The 12,500-nt window shown below is 33.8% G+C and overlaps 1 protein-coding gene across 12 annotated transcripts in view; it reads right to left on the bottom strand.

The window, feature by feature from the left end:
- The window catches only part of Mgat4a (alpha-1,3-mannosyl-glycoprotein 4-beta-N-acetylglucosaminyltransferase a), a 377,735-nt gene that overhangs the window by 78,092 nt on the left and 287,143 nt on the right, over positions 1–12,500 (bottom strand). For all 12 annotated transcript variants that reach the window (XM_067100291.1, XM_067100285.1, XM_067100294.1 and 9 more), the window contains one exon: positions 2,497–2,634. In XM_067100291.1, the coding sequence (XP_066956392.1) occupies positions 2,497–2,634 (138 nt within the window). The remainder of the gene's footprint in view (positions 1–2,496; positions 2,635–12,500) is intronic.

Raw genomic sequence — 12,500 nt, 5'->3', positions numbered from 1 at the left:
TAATCTTGGAATGCTGTTAGTCACAATCCTGGATCGTAGAAGGTAGCAGAGTTCTAATTTCCTGGAAAGAAATCTTGGAATGCTGTTAGTCACAATCCTGGATCGTAGAAGATAGTAGAGGTTCTAATTTCCTGGAAAGTAATCATGGAATGCTGTTAGGCATAATCCTGTATCGTAGAAGATAGCAGAGGTTCTAATTTCCTGGAAAGTAATCATGGAATACTGTTAGGCAGAATCCTGTATCGTAGAAGGTAGTAGAGGTTCTAATTTCCTGGTAAACAATAATGGAATGCTGGATCCCAGAAGATATTGAGAAATTGATGTGATGATGCAGTGGTTCTAATTACCTGGAAAATAATCATGGAATGATGTTAGTCAGTTTCCTGGATTGTAGAAGATAATGAGAGGTTGATGAGGTGATGTAAAGGTTCTAACTTCCTGTAAAATAACCATGGAACGCTGTTAGTCAGATTCCTGGATCGTAGAAGATACTGAGAGATTGATGAGATGATGCAGAGGTTCTAATTACCTGAAAATAATCAAGGAATGATGTTAGTCAGATTCATGGATTGTATAAAGTGATGAATGATTGAGGTTCTGACTTCCTGAAAAACAATAAAACTGTCACCTAGATTTCTAGCCCCTAAAAATAATGGAAAATAATTTACTAATCAGATTCCAACAACCTGGAAAGTAATCAGAAACTGAAGTTAATTAGATTCCATGCTTCTACCACGAAATGAGAGACTTCTAAAATAATGAGACATAAAATGCTGATAAGTTGTCGACCACATGGAAACAATCACAGATAGACACCAAGTCCTTACTATTGCTTGGACTCCATAATTCATTACAATTATCAAAGACAGAAGAGAGATAGAAGACGAAGCTCTAGATATTGAGGCCAGGACTCCAAAACACGGAGAGAACGAGAACACATGAAGACTCAAGCACCACCAGTAGATCTCTTAAAAGACATAGAGAGCACACAAGCCCCAAGAACTAGAGGCGCGGCAGAATTCCACAGCCTGGAAAATTGTTAACGACCGATTAACGAGTTCAAGCGAGCTCTTTTTCCTCTCGTTCCAGAACCTGGAAAATGACTGGAAATCGATAATGCACAGCAGCAGGTAATGACTTCCGACAACAGCTGGAAGATGAGACAAAACTGATAACGCCAAGTGTTAGGTTTCCAGGACCTGGAAAATAATGATATGAGTCTGGAAACCAGTTTCTGGAAAACCAAATTATTCGAGATGAAATGTAAGTGATTAACAACTACGAATTAAATTCCTACGAAGTGACCTCCCATAGATTTAAAAAGTGTTAATGGAAGACACGACCGTCGATAAGGTTCTATAACTGGTTGGTTGACGTTCAGCTGGAAAATAATGCAGAAAGGACTCCTGGAAACCAATAGCACATTAGTGAAATTCAGTACAAGCAGAAAACGATAACAAAAGTGGATAAAAACTGCCTAATGGACTTCTGGAATTGATGGAGTTAACAATGACTGGGAAATAATGAACCGTCTCGGAGATATAGGTTAATAACAGAATACAATTATAATTATAATTATCAACTTGCCATTAGATATCTAGAAATTTAAGCTTGGGTGAAAACATCAAATTTCATTATCGTAAAATCGCCTATGGGCTGTTACCATTTATGTTTTTTTTGTGTAAACTGAAAACGTATTTAGATGTTTTTCAGCGCTCCGCAATCCTTTGACAGATAAAAATTTTGACATTAAAAACAAACTACTTCAATAAAATGTGTTATAGTGAACAGTCCTCTTAAAGGAAAAACAATTGGCTCAGGCAAAGGCTCTCTTATCACTTATAACAACAACAACATCAACAACAAAAAATAATAATACTAATACTAACGCTGATAGCTTATTATACCATGTACCTGCAGACGAGACGAATATAATAAAAAGAATGGAGAAGATTCTCTACAAGCTAAATGCCATTGAAACAGCAATTGTTTTCAGTAACACTGCCCTAAAAGGGATACTCCTTTCAAATAATAATAATAATAATAATAATAATAATAATAATAATAATAATAATAATAATAATAATAATAATTCGATTACTTCCATGACAACTATCAGTCCCAACGATCCGGTCAAACGCCTCTACGTGATGTCGCTGGTTTGGAAGAGGGACAACAAAAACCATTCGATCTTGTCAGGGTAACCCAGTTACTCTCACCAAAAGCAGGATACCTCTCACGATACATAAAACAAGTAAAAATTGCGCCGAAGTTTCCTCGGCGCAAACGAGTTTTCTGTATAGCGTATAATGCTGTACGAAACTTTCAACCACAGCCCATGAAACTCTTAGCGGCAGCGGCTGGTGGCCTGTAATGTTGGTACCTATAGCGGTGCCAAAAGTACGATAGCTTTCTTTTACAGAAAACTAAAAACGCCTTTCAATACCAATTCGAGCTACCTATCCAGGGTAGACGAGGGGACGAGAGGACACTCACCTGCATGAGTAAGGATATTGAACTTCTGCGACAGGACGATGACGTCATGCAATCTCTCCTGATTGAGCATCTCCGCGTGATGAAGGCGCTCACGCAACTCCGCTATCCGCTGGACCAGCACCTGCTCGCCGCTCAGGTCTGTTTTGGGGAGAAGAGGGGCAGTAGATGAAGGTGTTGCGCGCTATTATAAGGATAAGTGGATAATGGGGCCACTAAAACATTGCAGTTGCTTTGGTTTAGAGATGAGGTAAACGATAAACTGATTCTGTAATTTTAAATTTCTGATAGGTAGTTTCATTTGCTTTATTTTAAAAGGTGTCCAGGGTCTTTGTCTTATAGATAAAATGATAAAAGAATATTTTAGTATATATTCAAAATTTTAGAAGGAGCGTTTGCCTTTGTTTAATAATATTACAATTTTGAAGAGTCCTTGTTATATGAATATATAAAATGAACAAAAAATTTTGTTAGTACATAATCAAATTTTCGAAAATGATTTTTGTTTTATTTGATAAAACTTTATAAATTGTACAGCATTTGTTTTATACAAGAAATGGACTTTCAGTTATCCAAAAATACTATCAAGATTTACAAAGTTTTCAAGGCATGGAAAAAATATTTTTCAATACTAAAATTTTTCAGACATTTTTGGTCTTATAGATAGAAACAATTTGAAGCATTCTTAAAAAATTTATTACATTATTACAAACCATCGCTTCCAAAATTATACCAAAATACAAGTTACTATTCCCAAAAATTCTACATAAAAGAGCGAAAGAAAAACAAACCTTATCCAAAATAAATAACTAAGAGATTTAAAACCCTACTTTATCGGCAACAAAAGGGCAATAATTAAACACCTGTTAACTTACCTTCACATAAACTGAATTGAATTGATGAACTGAATATAGAATTTAAGCCAAAGGCCAAGCACTGGGACCTATGAGGTCATTCAGCACTGAAACGCAAATTGACAGTAAAACGTCTGAAAGGTGTAACAGGAAGAAAACCTCAAAGCAGTTGCACTATGAATCAATTGTTAGGAGATGGTGGAAAGTAAGATGGAAGAAAGAGAATATGAAAGGAGTACAGTTAAAGGAACGAAAGGGGTTGTAGCTAGGGGCCTAAGGAAGACACGCTGAAAAGGATCTTAAGTAATATCTACAGTGCACCGCACGAGGTACAATGACGGCACTACCCCCCTACGGGGTTACCTTCACATGGACAAATATTTAGAGGATAACTTCCACTCGGTCACGAAAATATTTGGACATTTTTTCTAAGCCACGTGATTCAAGACACACAGTTTAAAAAAATAAAAAAAAGATGCCGACACAAAGTTTAGGATTTACAACCAAACTTCAAAGAATATATGCCGATAATTCTTAAAAACCTGCGATAACTTTTGCAAGTACTCATAAATTCAATGATTTCAAGTATGATAAATATTGTTTTTTCCCGAGAAATAATTTATTGAAGGTGAATTTTCATTTTTCCTTTAATGGAGAGTGCGGAAGCGAAGTAATCTTAGGAATGATATATATTATCCCCCCAAAGAAAATAATTTTTCGAAGTTAAAATTAATATGCGTTTCTCATTGAATCAATTTGAAAGAGAATCCTATATTTTTTTCTTTAGTGGAGGAAAAGAACCATTATTTCTTAAGAATGATAAAGATATAGTTTTCATTGATTATTAATCAGAGAGAAACCCCCAAGGGAGAGAGAGCCATCGCTTACAGTGTGCCTTTCATGGCAAACTGTAGACGGTAATGGAAGTTCTTTGCTACGTCCTTTCTTGGGACCTCGGGATACGCTGCTTTCTGCCTTTTAATTTTCGTCATTTCCCTTCAATATCTCCCCACTTAGCTGTTCAACTTCTTTAGCTTGGCGAGGCGTTACTTTTTGAGTCTCATTAAAGAACTGATTTTTTCGGGAAAGTCCAAAGGGAGTCTAGCTACTTTAATCAGTGGTGTCGGTAAATAATAATAATAATAATAATAATAATAATAATAATAATAATAATAATAATAATAATAATAATAATAATAAATAATAATAATAATAATAATAATAACAGTAAAAGCAAGCCCTAAAGGAGTCTAGCTTTTTTAATCAGTGGTGTCGGTTAATTACTACTACTACTACTACTACTACTACTACTACTACTACTACTACTACTAATAATAATAATAATAATAATAATAATAATACAGTTAAAGAACACAGAGTATTCTCAATAATAATAATAATAATAATAATAATAATAATAATAATAATAATAATAATCTTAAAAACCCAGCTCAGGGACATAAATTACGGTTTTTTTTACAAGGACATTCTCAACGCAAGTTTTTTTCTCAGCGGATAAAAAAAAACAACAAAAACATTTATTTCAGAGGATCTCGACCCACATTTCCTATTTCGTTCTCATCTAAGAGCAATAATCAGCTGTATATTTGTACCATTAAACAAACTGACGCCAACCTCAAAATGAGAGGGGGATAATTAATATAAAGTTCCTCATTACAAACCGGTTAAAAAAATTCAAGACAAAAGCTCTAAGTGGGGAGATAAAATAAAACAGAATAAACAATGTAACGCAATAAATATAAAATTAGATTTCTCAGACACCTATTTAATGTCACTTGATCACACACACATAATAATAATAATAATAATAATAATAATAATAATAATAATAATAATAATAATAATAATTATTATTATTACTATTATTATTATTATTATTATTATCATTATTATTATTATTCAGAAGATGAACCCTATTCATATGGCCCGTCATAGGGGGCACTGAGAAATCAAGCTTCCAAAGAATAGTATGGTGTTCATTTAAAAGCCCGTCAAAGAATAGCCACTGACTTGTTCATTTAAAAGCTTCCAAAGCTAGTATGGTGTTCATTTAAAAGCTTCCAAAGAATATTATGGTGTTCATTTAAAAGAAGTGTCAGAAGGTAACAGGGAATACAGAAAGAAGAGACCTGTTACAAAATAAAAAATAAATGAACAAATAAATAAACTAATTAAAAAATAATTAAGTAATTTAACAAAAGGGAAAGTGGTGTTCAAGAGATGTTAACGAGATCAGCAGAAACTCTTCTCAAAGAGAAAAAATATACCTCAACAGAAATTCAAGAGAGGAATATCAAAGAGCAAGAACTGAAAATGAGGGGTTAATATATTGACTTCCCTCCCTCCCCCCTCCCCCCTCCCCCACCCCTCTCCTAACACCTCACTTAAAATGTAATATCTCCCCTCGTACCCTTTTACAGAGGGGGAGAAGGAGAGGACGCCGGCGGTGCAAAAACAAAAAAAAAAAAAACAAAAGAGGAAATGGAGATGCTGCAGGGTCTAAAAAAAGAGAGAGGGGCAAAGCGGAGGTCAAAAAAGGTCACAGGAAAAGGTCGAAGGGAAAAAGGGGCCTTCCAAAGGGAGAGTTAAGGTCGGCCTTAAAAGCATCTCGGAATGGCGATAATGATACACAACTTCAAAGGCCTGCTTCTCTCTCTCTCTCTCTCTCTCTCTCTCTCTCTGGCAAGGAAAGGAACGGTATGGGAAAATTGTCTTTTTTTAGTCGATTGTTGCGGGTAGCGGATATGAGAGAGAGAGAGAGAGAGAGAGAGAGAGAGAGAGAGAGAGAGAGAGAGAGAGGCCCTCGACGAACTTAAAACACTCAAAAAAAAATATTCATACGATAATCATACATTTCTCTCTCGTTACAAAGAATAATTTTTATTTTAATTCAACATCCACTCTTAGGACACAAACAAAAGAATGTAATGAACAAACAAACAGTCAACGATCACAAACACAGCCACCCTCGTATAATATTTCCAGCCCCAAACACAAACATCGCCATTAACCAAAGCCAAAATTGTTAGCAAACAAACTCTACATCAATGGTCCCTAAAAATTCGAGCCCATCTGCAAATAAGCAGAGATTAAAAATAAACAAAATCAGAATCTCTCTCTCTCTCTCTCTCTCTCTATCATAGCTTTTTTTGTTATTCTTTTTAAATCTGGTTTTCAATATTAAGTTTTGATTTGACGACGAAAGTGAGTATCTCTGTCTCTGTCTCTGTCTCTCTCTCTCTCTCTGTTTTTCTTATATTCTCTTTTATTATGGTTTTAATATTAAGTTTTATATGACGACAAAAGTGAGTATCTCTCTCTCTCTCTCTCTCTCTCTTTTTCTTATTCTCCTTTATTTTTGTTATTCTCCTTTATTTTGTTATGAATATTAATTTTTTATATGACGACGAAAGCGAGCCTCTCTCTCTCTCTCTCTCTCTCTCTCTCTCTCTCTCTCTCTCTCTCTCTCTCTCTCTCTCTCTCTTTCACATTTAGGGAAAAATATTAAATGATTCGGTGCACAGGCAGTGATGTACCGTGCGATCATGTCAGACCACAAATTGCCCCCAAACATACATACCACCAGTTACTGCGCCCACAAACCAATTAAAAGAAATTTGAAACGCAGATTCCAGCATGTACATATCAGAAATATAATGATATCAGTTATATTATTTCTATATCATTATATCAATAATAAAAAACATTGTGCATTGATATTTTATTTTTTTGTGTGCGCGACATCTTCTGGTAATCAATTCAAAGAAATTTGAAACGCGTGATTCCAGCATGTAAATGTCAGAAACTTAATGATATCAGTCATAAAATTGCTATTTCGTACTGATATTAATATTAATAAGCGTTTTTGACGGTACTGGTACACTAATTATATGTATAGATAATTATATGTATAGATAAGTCAGTAACACAACCAGCGATGATAATTCTAATAACAAGAGGAACGACCCAAATAATAATAATAATTAATAATAATAATAATAATAATAATAATAATAATAATAATAATAATTATTATTATTATTATTATTATTATTATTATTATTATTATTATTATTAATCATTCATCACAAAAATAAAAAAAATCAAAGCTAATAATAGTCAGACAAATTACTTCATAAGAAAAAATCTTGTTAAAACACAAATTGCTGACGAATTAATTAATATCAATAATAATTTCTACCTTCATCACCATATACTACTAACATAAAAAGACAACGCGGCAGTTGGACTGATTTAGTTAAATACTTAATAACCATATAATATATATATATATATATATATATATATATATATATATATATATATATATATATATATTATATATATATATCTATATCATATCCTATATATATATATGTCTGTACAGTATGTATGTTGGTAAGAGGTCTACATCATATCCTAGATACACAGATAGAAAGGAGATAAGGGCGTTGATGAGAGAGAGAGAGAGAGAGAGAGAGAGAGAGAGAGAGAGAGAGAGAGAGAGAGAGAGAGAGAGAGGCAGTAGGCGGTAGGCAAGTAACCGAAGAAGAGGGGTAAGGTGGACGGTACCCTTACCAAACATCATGATAACCCTCTCTCTCTCTCTCTCTCTCTCTCTCTCTCTCTCTCTCTCTCTCTCTCTCTCTCTCTCTCCGAGAAAAAAAAAGGACACAATCATTTTGCTGGGGGTAATCAGATGCCGACATCACAGCCATCAATTAGCACCGCCCACAGAACAAAAGAAGGAAACAACTAAATCTAGTTCGGGATATCCCTCTCTCTACAGGAGTCAACTACAAAGGGCATAGCTGTAGAACAGTGAACGCCAGCAAGACGCAATTTTTGAGATTAACGGACACCAGCAAAGAAGCCCATCGTCCGTTCTGGCACGAAATACTTCCCTTCTATGGATCGGCTCTTGTCAGAAAGGTGACGGTGGGGGGATGGGGGGGGGAATAGATCTGATTGACACAGCAACAGATGAACAGAAACACACCAATATGGCGTTGTGGGTCGTATGTCAGCTTGCATGCTGAATACATTATGTGACAGATTTTCACTTTAGCTTGTTTCATTTAAATAGGGTTCATCCTCTGAATAATAATAATAATGATGATAATAATAATAATAATAATAATAATAATAATAATAATAATAATAATAATAATAATAATAATAATAATAATAATAATGATGATGATGAAGAACCAAATCCAAATTTATGTATATGTACATATATTTAAGGATAAATCTGTCCAGATTTATCCTTAAATATATGTACATATACATAACTGTGGATTTGTTTTTCCATTTTAAGACTCATGCTAATATGATTATTTTTAATATAATTAATTAATAATAATAATAATAATAATAATAATAATAATAATAATAATAATAATAATAATAATAATAATGACTGTGGAACAGCCTCCCATTTGAAACTTCAGAAGTTCAAGCGAAAATGTAATGCAATTTCACCCCTATACAATTCAACCTGTATTTTAATAATTTACTTAAATCTTTATTTATTTATTTATTTGTTAATTTACCTGATTTTCTAATTTCTTTCTGTATTTCCCATTACCTTCTGTTACTTCTTTCGAATGAACACCATAATATTCTTTGGAAGCTTGAATTTCAAGTCAATGGCCCCTGTGGGCTTGTTCCATGTGAATAGGGTTCATCTTCTGAATAATAATAATAATAATAATAATAATAATAATAATAATAATAATAATAATAATAATAATAATAATAATAATAATAATAATAATAATAAAGTTAAATTTAGCTTTTTCTTGGGTTTTGTACATTTCAGCAATCGAACTACTTGTTTTGTATTATAATGTCAACACTGAAAGTATCTGTTATGTGGTGACAGTGATGTCAGCTCTGGAATTAGCTGTTGTAACAGTCAGTAATGTTGGCACTGGAGACGTTTGTTTTAAAAGACAGCAATGTCAGCACTGGAATTAGTTGCTGTAACAGTCAGTAATGTCAGCACTGGAGACGTTTCTTCTAAAAGACAGCAACGTCAGCACTAGAATTAGCTGTTGTAAGCGCCACTAATGTCAGCACTGGAGCTGTCGATTTTATGAGTAAATAATGTCCAGCACTGGAAACGTTTGTTTTAAAAGACAATAATGTCAGCATTTGAAATATTTGTTTTTAATTCAGTAATGTTAACAACAGAACTAATTTGTTTCAATAAAAATTCACTTCACTATTAGATTTTTTCAAGAGTTAATGTCAGCATTAAAACAATTTTATCAAAAATTAATGTCACCTATTTCTTTGGTTAATGTCTATTTTTTAATGTCACCAAGAGTTAATGTCAGCATTAAGACTATTTTGACCAAGACTTAATGTCAGCATTAAGACTATTTCTCTGCTAAGAGTTAATGTCAGCATTAGGACTACTTGTACCGAGAGTTAATGTCAGCATTAAGACTATTTCTCTGCTAAGAGTTAATGTCAGCATTAAGGACCTTTTCTCTGCTAAGAGTTAATGTCAGCATTAAGACTTTTCTCTGCTAAGACTTGATTTCTCTGCTAAGAGTTAATGAGTTAAAGACTTTTCCCTGCTAAGAGTTAATGTCAGCATTAAGACTTATTTCTCTAATGTCAGCTTAAGACTATTTTGATCAAGACTTAATGTCAGCATTAAGACTATTTCTCTGCTAAGAGTTAATGTCAGCATTAAGACAGAATTTTCTCTGCTAAGAGTTAATGTCAGCATTAAGACTTTTCTGCTGACTTAATGTCAGCATTAAGACTTTTTCTCTGCTAAGAGTTAATGTCAGCATTAAGACTATTTCTCTGCTAAGAGTTAATGTCAGCATTAAGACTTTTCTCTGCTAAGAGTTAATGTCAGCATTAAGACTATTTCTCTGCTAAGAGTTAATGTCAGCATTAGGACTATTTCTCTGCTAAGAGTTAATGTCAGCATTAAGACTATTTCTCTGCTAAGAGTTAATGTCAGCATTAAGACTTTTTCTCTGCTAAGAGTTAATGTCAGCATTAAGACTATTTCTCTGCTAAGAGTTAATGTCAGCATTAAGACTATTTCTCTGCTAAGAGTTAATGTCAGCATTAAGACTATTTCTCTGCTAAGAGTTAATGTCAGCATTAAGACTATTTCTCTGCTAAGAGTTAATGTCAGCATTAAGACTATTTCTCTGCTAAGAGTTAATGTCAGCATTAAGACTTTTTCTCTGCTAAGAGTTAATGTCAGCATTAAGACTATTTCTCTGCTAAGAGTTAATGCCAAAGACTACTAAGACTATTTCTCTGCTAAGACTTAATGTCAACATTAAGCATTAAGACCTTCTCTGCTTAAGTCAGTTTAATGTCAGCATTAAGACTTTCTCTGCTAAGAGTTAATGTCAGCATTAGGACTACTTTTAATGAGATTTAATGTCAGCATTAAGACTTTCTCTGCTAAGAGTTAATGTCAGCATTAAGACTATTTCTCTGCTAAGACAATGTCAACATTGAGGCTTTTTCTTTCTCTACTAAGGGTTAGTGTCAGCATTAGGACGATATCTGTGAAAAATAAGGAAACAACAAAAACATTCGTACCGCGAATCAGCATACCAGATTGTACCAGTTTGCGTAGCAATTGCTATAATGACTCACTACACGATAATTTGCAAAGTTTTGCGTTACGGGTAAGTCATCATGCGGGCAGGTACGCTAATTAGCCGACGGACCTTTGCATGTGACGCTGGAATGTGCAAAGTACTGTACACTACTGTAGATTAAAAAGAAAACACGTAAAAAATGCGCCGTCGAGTTTTCTGTACAGCCGCTACAGCGTATAACCAAGGCCACCGAAAATAGATCTACCGTTGTGGTCTCGGTATAATGCTGTATGAGCCGCGGCCCACGAAACTTTAACCACTGCCCGGTGGTGGCCTATCCTATATCGTTGCCAGAAGTACGATTATGGCTAACTTTAACCTTAAATAAAATATAAACTACTGAGGCTAGAGGGCTGCAATTTGGTATGTTTGATGATTGGAGGATGGATGACCATGACCAACATACCAATTTGCAGCCCTCTAGCCTCAGTAGTTTTTAAGATCTGGGGGCGGACAGAACAAAGTGCGGACGGACAGACAAAGTCGGCACAATAGTTTTCTTTTACAGAAAACTAAAACTTGCTGTATTAATAAGTATGTTGACTTTGTTTCTATTACATGTCATCTGAAGAGAGAATTATTGTACATTATGTAAACTTATCATAATTAGTATTACCTTCTCTCTCTCTCTCTCTCTCTCTCTCTCTCTCTCTCTCTCTCTCTCTCTCTCTCTCTCTCGTCAAGTGGTCCAGTGGTTAGGACTCCTGCCTCGCCAGCAAAAGATCTGGGTTCGATCCCCGAGTGGGAGAGAGCATTCTACGCATGTTCTGATAAATCATATTAAGCCTCTGTTGACCTAACCATTAAGTATTTGGTAGGTATTCGACTGCCGTGAGACGCAACCAGCCCAGGCCCGAAGAAAAAAATAAATGAAAACAGCTAGGAATATCGGTAGAGCTTAATTACAGCGTCAGGAAAACCAGAAGCATGGAGAGAATTCCAAAGCTTGTTTTAGACTGTAGGGGGAAAAGCAGCCATTGAAAGGAATAATTTGACTTATTATAAAAAAAAAAAAATAGAGACCAAAAGGACATAACATACGAACAAACGAATAAACAGACATATTTAATTATGCATGTCAGTCTGTACGGAGAAAAATTATAAAGAGAGATAATGAGGTTTTGAACAACAGTAATAAGAGGAAGAAAACGAAAAGGAAATGTTAAATTCATTAATAAAAACACCAGCAATAATAATAATAATAATAATAATAATAATAATAATAAATTCACATTATCATCACCCCTCAACAACAAAGAAGATAAAATTTCGGAACTACCAAATACAACAAATAGGTCATTAATAATAATAATAATAATAATAATAATAATAATAATAATAATAATAATAATAATAATAATCATAATGAATTATCATAATCATGCACCCCAACAACAACAATAAAGAGGAAAGTTACCCATAATAATAATAATAATAATAATAATAATAATAATAATAATAATAATAATAATAATAATAATAA

The sequence above is a fragment of the Macrobrachium rosenbergii genome, chromosome 56 (assembly GCF_040412425.1).
Source record: "Macrobrachium rosenbergii isolate ZJJX-2024 chromosome 56, ASM4041242v1, whole genome shotgun sequence".
NCBI lineage: Eukaryota > Metazoa > Arthropoda > Malacostraca > Decapoda > Palaemonidae > Macrobrachium > Macrobrachium rosenbergii.
The sequence above is the reverse complement of the archived record's forward strand: the minus strand, read 5'-3'. Positions and strand labels throughout refer to the sequence as shown.